Raw genomic sequence first — 20,350 nt, 5'->3', positions numbered from 1 at the left:
GTGTGTGTGTGTGTGTGTGTGTGTGTGTGTGTGAGCGTCAAGCATCATCACCTGATGAAGACCATGTCGGTCGAAACGTAGTGCTTTTGTAATTTTGACAAATAAATTTTTTTTGAGAGCTAAAGTGGCAGTGTGCCGATTTACTTTGAATCTTTTGCTACTTATGTTTGTTTTTTGATCGTGCACCTGCCTTCAAGATTTTTCTAGATGTGCGCACATTTCTGTTTTTTGAGCGTCAAGCATTGTCATGACATGTTGAAGCTTCACAGCAGAGCTCTTTAATATTCATGACCTTTTTAAATATGGTCATAACTAATCATATAAAATTAGGGCCAATTCCTAGGGTTGAAAATAGTGAAGCACCGATATGGATTTTTTGGCTGATATCGATTACCGATACCTTTTACAATTTGGAGGCACATAACAATATATAGGCTGATAAATTTAATATTTCAAAATGTTCTACTTTTATACAGTAAAAAAAAAAATATTTTTAAAAAGGTCATTTAAACGGATCTTATATGAACTGAACAGTTTAATCAAAGCAAAAAAGGAATAATTAAAAAATGTCTAGGTGATTATATAGACCTAGTCACGATTTCACATAAATCAGTATGCCAAAAATATATTTTTTTCATCGCATAGCAAATTAACTTGCAACTTGACTGTTGCATAAAAAACAAAAACAAAATGGGATTCAATTGTCAAACAAGTTAAATTAATGTATTTTAAATGAAATGAACTAAGAACTGAAACCATCTCAACCCAGTAGACTTACTGAGTTATTAATGCACAGCAATAACACACAAAGATAGAATGGACTTTGAAGGAATTAACAATGTGAGGAAAGCTCCGTTATAATGCACTGGACAAGTCCGAACAAATTCGACTCACACAAGCGCAAGGCAGGCAGTTCTGTAAAATTACGTAGGCCCCGTTTACACTAATACGTTCTAGTTTTAAAATGGCGTTTCAGAATAAAAACGATCCGCTGGATTTCATCTCACTGTAGTTGTTAAATGTAATATTTAATAAATCTTGTCTCAATCTAATGGTCTTGTAAATCTTTAACTTGTTCTCAGTGAACGTGTTTTGGCTGAGCGCAAAGATAAGTTCATATATTAATTTATGTAACCATGTACAATAATTCTGCACATTTGACTGATTGCTTGTCTTTATTTACTATATTGTATAAACTTATTGCATGATATACTTTTATAATGGCTATTACTGATTATTAAAACTGATTTTCAGCAAATGAGACAGGGTATGTTTAATTTTTTGTAAAAAAATTATAAAAGGAGGCAGTAATGTCAAAGGCTCTGTTTTGTTATAAATACGCACACAGTGAATATGACGGTCACATAAATATGTAGCTACACGATGCCTCAACATTTTTAGTGCCTGTTAATTAATATCAAAATGAAAATAGGCAGTTCCTTATATCATATATAACAATTTTTTGTTAAGATAGTGAAGCAACGTAGCCAGGGTGATGTAAAAAGACAATAAAAAGTACACTGTTTTTACCCAACCTGTCCTCAGGGGTTTGTTTTCCATACCAAACTTGCGAAGTTTGAACTTACGAGGAAAGGATGCAAGACTGAACTTTGTGCACTTAATATTGAGAAAAGGCCCAAATATGGTAGCGAATGTCTGCAGCCACGCCTCCACTTTTAGATGTCTCCGTTTTCCCCCATTCACATTGACACAGAGCAGCAGCATTTCAAAACAAAATACGGCCTCTTTAGCATTTTCAAAACTATCCCGTTTTCAGGGCTTGAAAACTCCGGGGTTGTGTGGACGGAAGGCGTAACCGTAGCAAAACTAGTGTTTTAAAACTAAAATGTATTATTGTAAACAGGGCAGTAATCAATCAATCGCTTAAAGATATCCGCCTAATTTTGATATCAGACTGATAACAATAACATTAAAAATAGCATGTATCAGCCGATATAGATATGGTCACCAATATATGGTGCTTGTCTAGTTAAAAATTTACGTACAACCACTTTTAAAAAATTGCACTCACCTAAATTCTATTTAGATATACTCCAAACTCTATTTAGATATCAGAGAAAATGTAATATTGTCTCAATGCATTATGCACCTTTGAAATATCTGGAATATTGTGCACATTCTAAACCGACTAAATATACTTTTATTGTACTTTCTTGTCCTTTAAGAGCTTGATCGCTTAATTCGTTCCCATTATATAGACGGGTTGCACAGATCATATAAAAACAATGTCCTTTTGTGATGTACCAAAGAAAGAAACTTAAATCAACACTTGAAAGTTTTAGATGAACTGCCCTTTAACAACACTTGGTCGGGATGTCTACCGTTTCCTTTTATGACACACATAAACACAACAAACAAATGTGTAGAATAACAGCAATGATACCAGAGACATGGACGTCTCATGAAGCTTTTAGCAGAGTCAGTTGAGTGAGTCAGTGTTTTGTCATGGCGAATGAGACGAGCAGTGTGCCACACTAGCGCTTGTTTTAGTGACAGGCAGTGATAGAAACAGTGGGAGGTGAGGTCTGAGAATGAGCGAGAGAGAGAGAGAGGGAAAGAAAGAGAGATGAGACGCGTGGCAGACGCCCACTCCATTCACAAACACTGTTCAGCCCACACAACACTTCGTCTACTTGCATCCCGTTCTGCCAACCACTGTGTGTATATGTGTATGTGTGTGTGTGTGTGTGTGTGTGTGTGTGTGTATGTGTGTGTGTGTGTGTGTGTGTGAATATGTAGGTAGAGAGAAGAATATCACAGCATGTGGACCAACTACAACCCACAAGCAAATATGCCAGTTAATGAACAATAAACTGTTTTGATAGGCTGTAAAAAACTCGGTAGTGCTTTATCAAGCTACTTTACTGTGGCAAAACTGAATGAGGAATTAAACTGAATTTTTTAATGATTTCTTCATGAGCTAGATCTTAATCAAGATTATTCCTCAGTAAATTGACCATGCTTTCCTTTGCTGTGCATCTGTCTTTAAAGATAGTCAGGAACTTGCTCACCCCTCCTGCACTGTGTATGTGTGTGTCTGAGTGTTACGTAACAGCTCCAGTGGCAAAAGGCTGCTCTGTCTGCCGTCACATAACCAGAATCCACAACTAACCTGCGCTCTTAGAGAGAACCTGCAAAGCTCGCTCATAAAACTCTCAAGAAAACAGATCTTCCCTTTAAACAAATGCTAGAACAAGTTTATTCAACCAAATAAGCACACTGGATGTTAACCCCTTCCTTTCACAGTTACCTAATTTCTTTAGCATCTATCAATGCATCATGGCAAGCGTTTCACCTTGTGCGTGTTTGGATGGCTGTTTAAAACGGCATATTTTTAAGTGATTATGAAGAGGATGTGTAAAGACAGGCTGTGCTATGAGCGCAGACTACTTATGTAACATGGTGGTCTCCCGCCAGCTAGTAAACAGGTTAAAGTGGAGCATCATTTTGCAGCACACCAAATTTGATGGAGTTTCCAAATATCCAGATGCTTCGGAAAAACATGTCAGGTAGTCGTCTAGTAAATACAGAGGTAACTAATGTACTACCGCAGCACAGCCCCTCTGAGACGTTTTACACCACATGCCTTTAAACTGCAAGGAGTCAATGTTTCTTAGTGGATCAATGACATTTTATAGCCGAGCCGTGAAGTCGTTCAGAGTGCTGAGTCCTTCAGATCAGACAATGAGCAACATCTTTTGCTTTAATGCCATCGGTCAATGGGCAACAGTGAAGGAATTAACCACTAAAACACTGGGAGATTGACTGTGTCAGTGTGTACTAGCTGTTTCAGTGAGATAATATGGACATTTGCTGTGGCTGGCTATAGAAAGTGCCTGCTTAAGTAACATTTATTGCATCAATGTTTTTGCATGTTACAATATATCCAACCAAGTGATAATGAAAAGCTTGTTAAAATGTAAAATGCAATTGTTCAAATAAACATAAAATATTTTTAATATTTTATGTTTTCTGTCAAGAACTTTCTGTCAAGTGTTATTAGATAATAACAGAATTATAATAAGTAGGGAAACATATTTTAATATGAACAAAATAATCCAAATAACAAAATTTGAACTCACTCTCTTTCCTTCAGATTAGTCTCTGCTTTTTTACCAGAGGTCACCATGGTAAAATGATCTGTCTACATTTGAACTCAAAATAATAAAAATTATCTGTTTCTATCACTTATTTATACATATGATCAAAACTGCAACACCATGTATAATGATAAAACTGAAAGATTACCTGTTCTGATATTGACCAAACACTTAAACTTACTAAAATATAGCATGTAAAAAATAACTTGCATTATCATAATGGTTTTAATCACTGACCTCTATATATTAAATATAGTTAAAGTTACAGTGCTTAGCATATACAAGTACACGCCTCAAAAATCTTTTTAAATTCATATTTTAATAAGAAGCTATATAATATTATATATGTACATTAGATTAATCAGTACTGAAGCCAAATCTGGAGCTTATCTAACCAAATAACTTACACTAATGGTCCAAAAACTAGTACACCCAAATTTATGTTAAGAAAAAATATTAAATACACATTTAAACAAAATAAAAAAATCAAGAGAAGCAAAAAAAAAAAGAAAAAAAGAAATGGAATCATTTAGTTGAAATTTTGTAGGTTGTAATTTATTTTTGCAATATTTTGCTTGAATTTTATTGTATTATCTTTCAGTTTCTAAATATGTTTGGTGACTAAAATATTATTTTATTAAATATATCTTTTTAATAAATCTGTTGTTTGTTTAAATGCACCAAAATACATTCACTATATTCACTGAAAAATTGACAAAAATGTTCATTTTCAAAATGAGTTGTACTCAATTATGCTGAGCCCTGTATAATATATACTACAGATTGTTCTTTCCACAAAATGTAAAATTAATTCACCCCTTTAGGATTAGCTCAGTCATTTTTGTGCTATGAAATCGTAATTACCATATTTTGGCACTGTTTGAAAGGTTCATGTCAGCAAGAATGACCAACAATTTGAAGCAATTGCACAGAGAGATGTACACAAGTCAAGCTTATTCATAAAAGAGTAACCACTAAATTAAGTGTTCAGCAAGACTTTAACTATTTAGCACAGTGACCCACATGGACTAGAGCAGCGTCATGAGTCCTATGGACCTAAGCTGTCATGTGCACTATAAATACAACCGCACCTTTACCCTTGAGAACCAACTCAGCAATGAGAGACTCATAAAAGCCAGCCATGGAAAAAAAAAGGAAAGGCAGAATCCCCAGACTTCAGTTCTAAATGCACAAATGCAAAAACCAAAGTGTATTTTTTTGCGGCTTATCTGAATGCACTTTAATTGTGAATGATCGTGCAGTGTTTGTTTTACTATATTTGTTTTATTATTATCACCATCTCACTTTGGTCAAATATTTTTAGATAACGTGAGTGTGTGCAAATGTAAGGTAATTAGGTTAGAAGTAGTATAGTAGTCTGTGAGTCACAGCAATTGAGAAAAGCATACCACAATTATTGTCATTAAGTTCTATACGGCATGACAAAGCAGGATGTTCACTATAGTTTGCAAAAGAGGGTGTAGCAGCAGCTGATTGCCGCCAAGTGATATATCAGTCACATCATAAAACAATGCATGCTGAATCAGCAGGAGAATGAAACGCTTCACTTTGCTTCTAGATTACAATGGACAAAGTGTCAGTGAGATTGTAGAATAGCATTAGTGGGAGAACTTGGCTTTGGCCTGCAATGTGACAAACAAGCTAAAAATGCATTATGGCTTAATTTCAGAGTATTGGAATGCTCAACAAATTTTCTGTGGCTAGTCAGGTGTAACGAAATTGTGTAAACGTGTAGGGGCGGCCACTGACAAACCCCCCATTCATACTTCTAAGTAGCCTTATTTCAGCACCCATTGAGAATGTGCTTCATTGAGAAACATAAACCAGTAGTGAATTCCCGCAGTAATAGGATTTCTCGCCTTAGAATAAAACGGACTGCCAGTGAATGAAATTTGAGTTTGAACACAAAGAAACAAAGGAAGATCCAGGAAAACAAGAGCCGAGTCCGTGATCGCCGACAAATCAGAGTGTGCAGCGGTAAAGGTATACATGCACAAATAAAATCCTGTACTGTGAAGACTGAGAGGATGCATAGCAATGAACTGACAAACATCAAAGAGGCTGTGAGTTTCAGTAGCCGAGGCATGATACAAACACACACGCTTCCTATGGCAAGCCCAGTTATCATTTATTCCTTAAGAATAGCTCCTGTTAAAACAGCTCGTTTTTTAACTATTTCATGGTGATTAGTGACAGTTTTTTTCATTTATGCATGTATTCATTTAATTAAACTGGGGTCGTCACAGGGGAATGAACCGCCAACTTATCTAGCATATATTTTACACAGCGGATGCCCTTCCAGCTGCAACCTATCACTGGGAAACATCCATACACACCCATTCACTGGCCAATTTAGCTTACCCAGTTCACCTATACCACATGCCTTTGGACTGTGGGGGAAACTGGAGCACCCGGAGGAAACCCACACGAACACAGGAAGAACATGCAAACTGCACACAGAAACGCCAAATGACCCCTCTTTTTCAATTATATTACTGCTTATTGTAAAATACACATTATCCAAACAAAATGCTTTGTAGGGCTGAAATGATTAGTCAACCATTAAAAGATTGCAGACAAATACTCATGTTGAGTAGTCGTTTGATCACATGATCTAATGTAAGGGCCTGCATTATCAATATTTGCACATTAGCACTAGAGTTCCAAATACTATTGATGCATGTAACAAATTATTGAAGTGTTGGAAAGATGTTTGTTTGTCACATCCAGTTTTGACAGCTTCAGCAGCATCAAGGTATAAAAAATATTTGTGTAGGTCTATGGTGTAATTATTAATTGCTAGTAACATTTTAGACTCAAGTTTAATATAACTATACCTGTTTATCAAATAATTCTGGTCCAGAATTGGTATAAATCTGGCACAGCAGGCATTCATCCGGCACTGGCATACAGCCTGTGGGCCAAACATACCCCTGGTTTGGCAGAGGTGGCACCGTTTTTAAGGCAGCACACAATACTTGGGCCAAATGTAAAACATACAGTAGCATTTGGCCTAGATGTTAAAAAGTGATATGTGGGCCATAAATCAATGATTCATGGGTTTATCAATTTCATTACAGTTGTGCCACACCAAAATATCTGGCCCAGTTCAAGCTCAGTTATGGATCATTAACTTGGCTGAGACTTGGCCCAAATATGGTACATGTTTGGTTATTGTCTAGAAGCCAGACTAGGTCCAGTCATGTACCGTAATTCATTGCAGCATGTTTGCCAAGCAAAAGCTGATTGAGTGGGTCAGAGCTGGGCCGGATATATTTTGCTATAAGAGTATAAAGCAGTAATTTTGTTACTAAAAACTGAGGAACAACTGCTAAAATATACATACAGGATGAATAATACTAAACAGTAACCGCAAATAGCTGACATTGAGGTAAAATTGGTTTTATATTTGAACATTCAGACATTCTCCCTTATCCTATATTATCAGAAAAGTATTCAGTGTAAATTCTAAATAGGGAAATCATATTAACAACCCATGACTATCAAAGTACATCATTGTTCACAGTCAATTAAACTGTGCTAATGTTGTTTTGAAGTCATAAATAAATGTGATTTCAGAGCAAGTATTTAATATAGCACTGTAAACAATATAGGGACCATTAAAATGAACGATTGTGCGAATACAAAAGCAATTTTACCTCAATATAGCTGACTTGTGAGCCACAGTTTGTTACTTGCACTCTTACTTTTGACTCTGGAATTTGTTACTATTAGCTAACAAAGAAACTGGAAGAAGTTTAAGTTAGGATGGGTGAGTACTCGGCACTACGTGAATGCATACTAGTCAGTAAATAAAATATACATGCATACTCTGTCGGGTCTATCAGGATAAGAATGAATGAGAACTAGCATGAATTGCTTGAATGAATTAATGAATGCACGCGTGATAAAACGGCTTGCCATACGATTCCAACATCAAGCGTTGAGGATGGGCGGTGGTTACTGTCTGTGTTTTTACTAGTCAGTTTTGATGTTGTGCTCAGTGTCAGAACGCCACAGTAAACAAGAGTCTGCATATTAATGCTGCATTGTTGTCGAGAGGTGAAACAAACTGAAATTTCTCCGCCTTACCTTCCGACGCTTCCAGAATTGACCCACATGCCAGTCTGCGCGTGGTTCCCTCCCGGCTCCCGTTAAACCGGGTGCAGGAGATCAGATTAAACCTTCAAATGACTGAGACGTCTCTATAAAACTCTCGACTCTTTTGTGTTCAACTCGCTGGCGTGTCACTCACGGCGGACACAAAGGCAGCATCTTCACACTCGCTTTCTCTGCTGAGCTGAAAGAAATCCCCTGAAACAAGTTTGCAGGATGCAGTGAAGAAGCTCAACCGTGAAGTGTGCTACATCTGTCCCTCACACTCTCAACGGTGCCTCTTTTTCCTGAAATTACTGATATTTATAGGTAAGCTCTCATTTTGGGGCGTTCGTTGGTGTGTTTTTGTTTCTACAGCTGATTTCGCCAATGACACGCCTCTACTCGTGCGTCACGTAAACTGAACTAAACCCGAGTCCATGTAACTGTGACTGGCAGCCAATCAAATCTCTCGCAGTCGAAGGCCACGCCCCGTCTGGAGAACTCGGCCCGTTAACCCACAATCTACCAGTCATTTGATTACACTGAACGCGCACTGACAGGCGGAGCGGTTACAAAACGTTTTCTACGGCAGAACACATTGTAGATGTGACTGAAAAACTAGTAACACACACATTGACTCAGATTATAATGGAAGCACACAGTCAATAGATACTGACGTTATTTTACTGCGACAACACGCGTAAGTTTAGGTTTTATATACAGAGGTAAGGCTTCATACGGGCGTCACTGTTGTCCACAGTAAACATTTCAGGCTTAATTTCATTATGCATGTTCTTTTTTCTTGAATGACTGATTAAATGTTTGCGTGATAAAACCAAGACGTAGCCTAGTATCTATTCAGATGTACAAGGGCAAGAACTGCTCAATAAAATGTAGCCCATTAAAAAATAATGCGCAGAAATCAAGCAGGCTTTCAACAATGATCAAGAATGGAAACTGAGCTAACCTGACCATTCATTCATTTTCCTTCGGCTTAGTCTCTTTATTCATTAAGCGTCACCACAGCGGAATGAACCGCCAACTTATCCAGCATATGTTTTACACAGCCACAACCCAGTACTAGGAAACACCCATACACTTGCATTCACACCCTACATACACTATAGAGCCAATTTCATTTATTCATTCATTCATTTTCCTCATTCATCAGGAGTCGCCACAGTGGAATAAACCGCCAACTTATCCAGCATATGTTTTACAGCGGATGTCCTTCCAGCTACATCCAAATACCCGAAAACATCAATACACACTCATTCACACTCATACATTATATGACCAATTTAGCTTATTCAATCCGCTTGTTAAGTGTGATGTCACGCAAAGGGGCTTTTGGTTCCAAGCGCTCTATCAAACTGTATAGGGAGACTCTTAAATTGGTAATAATAAACGTTTACAAAGCACTGTAATACTTTCAAAAATCACGACCGCAATACAGTTAAGTCAGAATTATTAGCCCCCCTTTAAATTTTTTTCTTTTTTAAATATTTTACAAATGATGTTTAACAGAGCAACAAAATTTGAACAGAATGTCTGATAATATGTTTTCGTCTGGAGAAAGTCTTATTTGTTTTATTTCGGCCAGAATAAAAGCAATTAAATTTTTTATAAAACAATTTAAGCTCAAAATTATTAGCCATTTCTACACAAATACGTTGAGAACATGCAAACTCCACACAGAAATGCCAACTGACCCAGCCGGGACTCGAAGCAGCAACCTTCTTGCTGTGAGGGGACAGTTCTAACCACTGAGTCCCTGTGTCACATGGTTCAGGAACAATAAAATATTCATTAATTTTCTTTTCGGCTTAGTTCCTTTAATAATCTGGGGTCACCACAGCAGAGTGAACCGCCAACTTATCCAGAATATGTTTTACGCAGCGGATGCCTTTACAACTGCAACTCATCACTTGGAAACACCTATAAACACTCACTCACACACATACACGACGGACAATTTTAGCTTACCCAATTCACCTGTACCACATGTTTTTGGACTTGTGGGGGAAACTAGAGCACCCAGAACATGTAAACTCCACACAGAAATGCCAACTGACCCAACTTGAGCTCAAACCAGTGACCTTCTTGCTGATGCAATTGTGCTACCCACTGCGCCACCGTGCTGCCCACAATGAAATATTTTATTTAAGATAAATTAACATAGCCTAAAATATAATTGAAAAGCTAGACTCTATGAGTGCAGCATAAAGCCTTTAAGCTAACTTGTATTGCTTAAACTGGAGGAAATCTTAAATTATACTATGAGTTTAGTTCATGCTATCATCTGAAACATGTCCAAGACCTCTGAAATGATGGAATTCATTCTGCTTTTAAGCTATCACTGATGTGGTTTGACTGTACACAACATAGAGCAAAGACATACAGGCCCATAGCAAGGGGGGTTCATGGTTCAAAAAAACCCATCGCTAACTGACAAAGGCCCAAATTTATCCTATACATGACCTCATTGGTCTAATTTTAACTGCTATGACATCATAAATAGTCAAAATAACCCATTGAAAAAGGCTTTAAGACCAAGCAGAATCCTTTGTTGGCTGTCTCTCTGGTGTGACTCAATAGTTTTGCACAACGCAAACCATTAATTTTCATGAGTCCAGCATCCAGCTGTGCAAGAAAACGTTCATTAATTAATTAATTAATTAATTCATTCATTCATTCATTCATTCATTCGTTCATTCGTTCATTTTGGCTTAGTCCCTTTATTAATCTGGAGTCACCACAGCGGGATGAACCGGCAACTTATCCAGCATTTGTTTTACCCAGTGGATGCCCTTCCAGCTGCAACCCATCTCTGGGAAACATCCATACACACCCATTCACACTTATACAGTACGAACAATTTAGCTTCCCCAATTCACCTGTGCCACATGTTTTTGGTTTTTGTTTGGGAAACCGGAGCACCCGAAGGAAACCCACGTGAACACAGGGAGAACATGCAAACTCCTCACAAAAAGCCAACTGACCCAGTCGAAGCTCGAACCAGCTTGCTGTGAGGTGACAGCACTACCTACTGCGTCACAGCGTCGCCCACATATAATCATATGATGTAAATGTATTTTTAAAAATGTGTTTTTCCCAATATTTCTTTATACTAAATGTTTAGGAAATATTTTTAGTACATTAAAAAGTGTGGTTATCAAGACCATCAGAGAAGCTAATCCAGCTAAAAATAGTGCTTAAAGTATCATTAAAAAGCAGTCTGTAAATCTCATCACTGAATAGAAAAGAAATGAATGACCCCAAAAAGTCAAACATTTTTTTTGAGAAATAAACAACTCAAAAACAAGCCATGATATCACAAAAGCACAAGATGAGTAAATATAAAACAACAAAGACAAATGCAAGTTAATAAAATTGTGTTAGTGCCTTAAACCTTTAAATTAAATGAAATTAACTTAAAGTCATTAAACTCATTTAAAACATTAGTGATAGTTCACCCCATCATGAAAAGTCTACCATGATAGATTTACCCTTCTCTAGTTAAAAACCTATTTCAGTTTATTCTGTTGAACATGAAAGAAGATTTAGAAAAATGTTTGGATGTTTTGAAATATGCTGGTTTCTGGGAACTATTCACTTCCATTGTATTTTGTTCCTACTATGGAAGTTACACATATGGGTTACACAGCAAGCAGCATTCTTCCAAATATCTTTTTTTGTTTTCAATAGAAGAAACTCATAAGGACACAAGCAACTTATTAAAACCACATGGTAGAGTGAATGATGAGTTAATTTTTAGTTTTGGGTGAACCAAACCTTTGAGTTGAATCCTATATAAAAAACATGTTTAAAAGTAAGTAAAAGAATGACTTATTGATCAAATAATGTAAAAATGTTTTTATGCTCATTAGTGTTCAGAAGACAAAAAAAAAGTCAAATTTCAACTATTTTAATTTCACTGTGGGAATTTCTAGCTCTTCTTTTATAAAATAAAAAAAGAAAAAAGGATCAAAATGATTTAAAATATCAACAAGTGCATTGAGCACAGAATCTTTGTGAAAGGTCTAAAATTATTAGCACATATTGTAGATTGATTATTCTTCAGATTATATATGTCATTTTTTAAAGTATTAGGATATATAATATCTTTTTATGATGTGTGGTCATGGGAATTCATTGATACATTTATTCCAGTGGATTGCAAATACAGACACAGCAAGTATTGAATACTGACCTCTAGTGGTGTCTGCTGGATTAAATCACAATTAAGAGCTTTAGAAAGTGTAGAGAGCGACAGAAAAGATCACTCAACAACACCATGGTGTTCCCCTTTTTGATAGCATTCAGAATGGGGACTACATTCATTAAAACAATGAGCACTTAAAAAAGTAAAGCTCTCTTTTCTCATATGTCCAGACTGCGAATGATGTCATCACACAAAGCCGGGTTGTGATGTCAGTCACAGATTTTAGAGAAGCACATACAGCCCCTGTTCCCACACTTCAGTCAATGCAACCCTTTCTGCCATCCATCTCAGACCCAGCTGGACTCTAGCAGCCATGCCAGTGCCAGTGCACCAGCAGACCCTGAGAAAGTGATGCCCCTGTGGCCCCTCTGGAGCACCCGAAAGCAGACCAGAGAACCCTGAGAGACACGTGCAAATCAGAACTATGAACATGTGGCCATTGTTAGATTTGTCTATGAAAGGGTTTAAGTGGAATGATGTATTATGAGTTGAGGTTAGTGAAAGTGTTCAAGCCTGTAATTTACAGTCAGGCTTCTCATGCTGACATTATGACAACGCACAGCAAAGGGAACGGAGAAACATAAATTAGACTGGGTGGATATAGGGTGAGCCTGGGAAACACAGTGAAGGGTCTCCTGGAGAGCTGAGCTATGTTTATAATCGTGACTTATGATTGTAAGAGGAAAAGTCAAGGTATTACCACAAAAATGTTCTATGCCGTTTCTACGAAAAGTTTTTTTTTTTTTAAATGCTTTTTTTGTGTTGTAAATAAATCAGTGTTTTTGAAACTAATGAAGACACCAGAAGTCAATGATTTATTTTAATTATTAAGCCTGACATGTTCACTGTTCCAAAATATTATAAATGTTTCCTAAAATAAAATATACTGTGTTCAAAGGAGAAAAAAGTTTTTGTTTTTTACTAAGACATTAAAAAAATGACGTATTTTAGAGCCATAATCATTATACCATGATATAGTGATGTTTTTATTCAAGGTTATCAAACCATTAAAATCTTATACCTGCCCATGACTACTGTCAAGTTGAAATGTTAGGAGAAGTTGAATGTAGTATATGTACAATTGAAGACAAACATTATTAGCCCTCCTGTGACAGTTTATTTTGTTGATGATTTTGCAGCGATGTTTAATAAAATATTTATTTCAACACATTTTAAAACATTTTATATTATTATTTTATAATTTTCTTAATAATTAATTAATTATTATATATTTTAATATACATTTTTATTGTCCTTGCCATGATGACAAAACACAATACTTTACTTTGCGTGACTAGGATAATTAGGTTAACTGGCAAGTTCGTTTAATTAGACAACAGAAGTTTGCTCTGTAAAGCCAATTGAAATATATATTATATTTCACAAGGGCAACGCGGTGGCACAGTAGGTAGTGCTATCGCCTCACAGCAAGAAGGTCACTGGTTCAAGCCTCAGCTGGTCCAGTTACCCTTTCTGTGTGGAGTTTGCATGTTCTCCCTGCATTCTCCTGGGTTTCCTCTGGGTGCTCCGGTTTCCCCCACAGTCCAAAGACATGCGGTACAGGTGAATTGAATAAACTAAATTGTCCGTTGTGAATGAGTGTGTATGGATGTTTTCCAGAGATGCATTGCAGCTGGAAGGGCATCTGCTGCGTAAAATATATGCTGGATAAGTTGGCGGGTTATTCTGCTGTGGCGACCCCAGATTAATAAAGGGACTAAGCCGAATATGAATGTATATATTTCAAATAATTTTTATGTTTTGAAAATAAAAAAGCACCATTCCAGGCAAACTAAAAGACTTTCTCCCGAAGAAAAAATATAATAGGAAATACTGTAAAATTGCCTTCCTCTGTTAAAAATCACTTGAGAAATATTCATTCATTCATTCATTCATTCATTCATTCATTCATTCATTCATTTTCCTTCAGCTTAGTCCCTTTATTCATCAGGGGTCACCACAACAGAATGAACCGCCAACTTGTCCAGCATAAGTTTTACGCAGTGGATGCCCTTCCAGCTGCAACACAGTATTGGGAAACACCCATACACCTTTACATTCACACTCGTTCACAAACACATACACTACGGCCATTTAGTTTATTCAATTCACCTATAGGGCATGTCTTTTGACTGTGGAAACCGGAGCACCTCAGGATGAAGTCCACGCCAATAGAGGAGAACATGCAAACTCAACATAGAAACGACAACTGGCCCAACCGGGACTCAGAGCAGCCACTCTGTTTTTGTGAGGTGACAATGGTACCCACTGAGCCACCGTGTCACTTAATATTTGAAAAATAAATATAATTTCATATGAGGGTAATTAATTTAGTCTATATCTATGACAGTATGGAAGTGTGTAATATGAATTAAATTTGGACAAAGTACATTCATGTTAGCCAAAATGACCCAGCCGAGGCTCTAACCAGCGACCGTCTTGCTGTGAGGCGACAACACTACCTACTGCGTCACTGCGTCACCTAGATTAGATCAATATAAAATAAAAATGTCCAGAGATTGTCATTGTTATTGACATAAATTTTATCGTGATTCCATAAAATATCGTTAATTTGCCCAGCCCTACACTGAACCATCTAATGGTTTCTCTCATATAAATAGTAGTTGAGAAAACAAAAAGCTCCCTTGATGGGTGGATATTTACTTAAACTTCATTTTAGGAATTAAATTGAACATGCTGTGAACAACTCATGTTCTGAACAACTCTGTACTGGAAGTATGACAATTTGTTTTTAGATATCCATAACAGGATACAGTACAAAAAAAGGGGGACTCTTTTTTGAGGTGTGCTTGCTTCATCCCAAGACAGAAAAAAAAGTCAGAAAGGTCAATGGTGGTTGGCGAAAAAAACATTATAAACTATGTTTTACTTGCTCCTGCTGCATGATCAACTATCTATCATAACAGGATGCATAACTCTGTCTACTGCAAACATATTCAGAGTAGGCAAAGTAGGTCAGACCAGTTATACAATGAGGACATTTTTTTAAAGGAGCAAGAATGCAATGAAGTTGATCTATAAAAAATTGCATAAACAGGAAGTCATAGGACGGCACCAAATCACAGTAGCGATGCCAGCGGACAAACTGTCATCATGAGTGGGAACAGAGAACTTTGTGCTGCACGCTCCTGTCATGGGTACTAATAGCTTGTGCTAAAGAAGGGATAAGATTTAGCACCATGGACACAAAGTCTCCAAACAAGTCCTTTAGTGAATAATGGAGAAAAAGATGAGATTGACATTCTGAGAACAGGGGGGAGGTTTCCTGGTATCAGTCCACAAACAGTGGCATGGTGCTGCCCATGTGAGAGGCTTGTGAGTTCGTTTGCAGAACATCCAAACAAAGATAAGGTTTGGAGAAACAACGCAGATAAAAGGAGAAAAAGGGACAAGCGGCATGTGATGAAATGAAAAAAGTACTCTTTTATTGATCTTAATGACCATTAAACATAAAATGCTGAAAGCTTAAATATATTACAAACATGCTAATCTTTATTGAATTCACAAAATCATCATATTTATCATATTATATTTTATCATATTTATATCAAAATGACATTATATTATCTTACAGTTATTTTGTTAGAATCTACACATAACCATAGCTTTGATTTCATAAATTAATCAGACATAGATCCAGAGAGATTTCATGATTAAAACTTTCATTGCTGATTCATGAATTGTAAGGGCCTTATCACACACTTGGCAAAATGAGGCGCAAGACGTGCATGGCGCAATGTGTTGCTATTTTCAGACCAGCGCAACCCAAATTTTCAGGTTATGCGTCATGTTGTTTAAATAACAAACACATTTGCGCCCTTTTGTAGACTCATGGTCTGTGCTGGTTATTGTTGGTGCGTTGCTAATTTGAGGAACTGAAATAGACCGCGCCATTGACCATCTAAAAGTTGGTCTAAAGTCCAGCGCAGAGTGTGTTAGTTATGCGCCTATGTGGATCCAAATGCTTACACATTGCTTAATGCACACAAGATGTACAGCACTGTACAAATATATTTACATATGACAAAAAAAATTAGGATTAGAATGTTACAAAAATTGTTATTTACTGCATAGATACAAAAAAACATTACCTTCATGGCCTCTTCATGTCAAAGTGCTTTTTTTTCAGTTTATTTATGGCAATTTGTATTTGTATAATGTTATTATTAGCAGTATTATTTATTATATGCATATTTATATTTATTTTAATAGATAGATTTTTCCATTTGTCGGTTTTCGGAGACGTCTGCTAAAAATTAGACGTGACCACACTTTGTTATTATTGCTCATTTGTTCGTTATCTGAAAATAAGAAACAAATTTAGAAATAGTTTTGAAACAAATATTTGTGGTTAACAAACTAAATTAAATTGGCTAATGGATGTCTTCAGTGGAATGCGTACAACATGGTTTCCTGATCTATGAAAGTAAACGAGTAAAGTAAAGAGTAATAGTAAAAAAGGCAAAGTAAAAAGGTTGATTGAAAGATGCTCATTCTTTATCCTCGCGCTGCAAATGGTTTGTTTAACTGTTTTATCTCTAGTGAAGCATTCAGTTTTTCCACTTACAAAGTCCGCCATGTAAATAACAAATGTGCCATTGCACATCCAACTGACTCTTGAGAAATGAGAGATGATACTCCGATTGGTTTAATGCATGTCATGGTCTAAACACACCCATAACTGATTAAGACAATGAGCACAACCCTGTTAGACCATGTGCCGGGATGCAAACTGTTTTGTTCCATCCTTAAAATAGTGAAAGTGTATTGTTAAAACAGAGCCCTATATGTCTTATGTTTTTTCCTTTTTCGGAAATTGCACCTAAATGGCTTTTTAGATCATTTTACAGGCTATTAACAACATTCTTCAAAATGTTTTATTTTTTTTGTTGTTGTCATTTGAATGACTTATTAAATCATAATTCATCGGATTGATTTAAAACGCAGATTCATTCAGAAAGAAAAAGCTGATGTATGCGGAGATTTGCAACACTAATGTGGCTTTAAAGGTAATATTTCATTGTTAAAAATGTCATAAAATGACTTTTTAATGACAACAGCTTCTCTAGTGACATAGGCTAAACTTCTTCTATCAATTAGTCCATTAAAACCCAGTGCAAGCTCACAGCCACATCAAAATCAACAACAATACACTACTTTTCCCCCTTTTTTGTCACAACTTTAAATAACATCATTTTATTTATCTACATATACAATGACAGTTTATTATTTCTTACCCACTCTTGTATTTCATGTCAAACATGAGTCTTGAAATCCTGCATCTTTTAAAGTAGCCCAGACAAAAGACAAGCAGTGCATGGGGGCTGATGGAGGGGTTCAAAAAGGGGCGACAGATTTTATCTCTACAACACTGGGACAGGCCACACTGCCTTATCAACACACAATTTCAAACTCCCCAAGTATTTTGACGCTGTAAGTTCAGGCCAGCTGTCAATGTGCAAAGTGTGACCTACTTACTGTTCGGATGTACAGCATACTAGGTGTCAGCTTCCCTCCAAAGCACGTAAAAAGTGCATTCTGTAACTGTGGTAAACATTTCATTCACATGAACAATGGGTGATGAAATATCTGCTATTTAAAATATGAACATGAAGTAAATGTAATAAGGCTTTATTAGAAGACTATTGTGTGCTGTTATACTGGCATTTGAGTGATTCGGTTACATATGTCCTCATAATATACACAAAATTTTCTTAAAAACGTTGACATTTCCATCATATGTAGTCTTCCCACTGAGAATGTTTTTATCGCAAACAAGTATCAGGAGAACAGACCGGGAGAAACAACAGGTTAAAAAAAAACAATGACGATTTATTCAACCAAAAAGGTTAAACAAAATCAGGCTTCATCATAACTTAAGTGAGACGATTCTGTATACTTTGTAGGAATGAAGCATGAAACAGGCCAGTGGCAGATGCACATAAACTAAGTTGACACTTATCTTTGTAATAAAAAATACTAAATAATTAAAGTAAAGAAATCTCTGTTCTCTTTTCCAGGTTAACAGGGACTGACAGGCTGGAGAGGGACAGACGGGCAGACAGGCAAAGAAAGCAGGGAGTGATATATGAAGTTCACACTTGCGCAGGTCTAGGTGATGTGGGAATGAGGGCAGAATATAGAGGGAAGCCAAGGACAAGGCAAGACAATGAGTGTGTTAACATTCAAAATGAGCAGAGAACTAGGGCTGCATGATGTTGGAAAAATCTAACATTGCGATATTTTGTTAATTTGCAATATAATTGCAATATAAATAGAATTTTACCTTAAATATCTCTGATATCTCTCATACTCAAATATCTGATTATGATGATTTTGTAGTGCATCTGCATAAAATCAATTAAACAATCTACAAGCATTTGAAATCAGAATTATTAAACCCCCTGAATTATCAGCCCCCCCATAATCTAATAATAATATAATGACTAATTTTTAATAACTGTTTTATTTCATCTTTGCCATGATGACAGTAAATAATATTTGACTAGATATTTTTCAAGACACTTCTGTACAGCTTAAAGTGACATTTAAAGGCTTAACTGGGTTAATTGGGTTAACTAAGCAGGTTAGAATAATTAGGCAAGATATTGTATCACAATGGTTTGTTCTGTAGACTATAGAGAAAACAAAAAAAAGCTTAAAGGGGCAAATAATTTTGACCTTGAAAAAAAATTAAAACTGCTCTTTATAATATAATATTAATTCTAAAAATAATATTTTGGCAAATTAGAAGATTAGAATCTCAATGTTTTTTTCCTGCATTCTGGCAGTTGGGAATATGATTTTTATGCCTGAATTGAATGTGACGCAATAAAATTATAGTGGGTTCAAAATAAGAACACAATGAGCTTACAGTCTTCAAATAAAAATGTAGTTTATTGGATGACAAATGACACTTATGAGTCACTCCATGTTTTTCAAATCAAAAACATTCAATGTTTGAGTCTTGTAAGCTCAAAGCTGTTTGTTTTAGTTCAATAAAAACATACTGTGCGCTCACTGTTGACAAATTTAATAACAAATGTGTCTTGTGATTAGGTTCTTTTTCATTCATTCATTCATTCATTCATTTTCTTGTCGGCTTAGTCCCTTTATTAATCTGGGGTAGCCACAGCGAAATGAATCGCCAACTTATCCAGCACATTTTCACGCAGCGGATGCCCTTCCAGCTGCAACCCATCTCTGGGAAACACTCATTCACACAAACTCATACACTACAGACAATTTAGCCTACCCAATTCACCTGTACCGCATGTCTTTGGACAGTGGGGGAAATCGGAGCACCCGGAGGAAACCCATGCGAAAGCAGGGAGAACATGCAAACTCTACACAGAAACGCCAAGTGAGCCGAGGATCAAACCAGCGACCCAGTGACCTTCTTGCTGTGAGGCAACAGCATTACCTACTGTCCCACTGCTTCGCCCCTAGGTTCTTTTTAGTGCATTGAAAACATACAAGACCAGCAGTGTGACCTTACCAATTTACAAGCAATTCTCATACATTGTTCCTTTTTAGTGAATTTAAAAAGTACAGTACAACCAATACAAGCTGATTCATTATCAAAAAAACTTCATCTTCATAATGGGTCTCACAACTTCTTCATAAACTTTTTTTTTTCATGAAAACTATAAATAGATTGAGTAGCACGGTGGTTAAGTGGTTAGCACAGTTGCCTCACAACAGAACCCACTGGTTTGAGTCCTTTCTGTATGGAGTGTGCATGTTCTCTACCGTGTTTGCGTGGGTTTCCTCCGGGTGCTCCAGTGTCCTCCATATGTGATATAGTCGAATTAAATAAACTAAATTGACCATAGTGTGTAAGTTAGAGTGTGTGTGGTTGTTT

General features: G+C 36.4%; 1 protein-coding gene across 11 annotated transcripts in view; it reads right to left on the bottom strand.

The window, feature by feature from the left end:
• Positions 1 to 20,350, bottom strand: part of rhobtb4 (Rho related BTB domain containing 4) — an 81,192-nt gene that overhangs the window by 42,511 nt on the left and 18,331 nt on the right. For 5 of the 11 annotated variants that reach the window (XR_012405890.1, XR_012405894.1, XR_012405893.1 and 2 more), the window contains exon 1: positions 8,235 to 8,629. The exons of 5 other annotated variants lie outside the window; for them this stretch is intronic. Coding sequence is in view for 2 of the 6 variants with exons in the window: in XM_073950387.1 (XP_073806488.1) it covers positions 8,235 to 8,263 (29 nt within the window). In the remaining 4 variants the exon portion in view is untranslated. Of the gene's footprint in view, positions 1 to 8,234; positions 8,691 to 20,350 lie in introns of those variants that run through there. One more of the 11 variants, NM_001365558.1, reaches the window with a different exon arrangement.

Source organism: Danio rerio, chromosome 5, assembly GCF_049306965.1.
Source record: "Danio rerio strain Tuebingen ecotype United States chromosome 5, GRCz12tu, whole genome shotgun sequence".
Taxonomy (NCBI): domain Eukaryota; kingdom Metazoa; phylum Chordata; class Actinopteri; order Cypriniformes; family Danionidae; genus Danio; species Danio rerio.
This window is presented reverse-complemented; position numbering and strand designations above follow the sequence as displayed.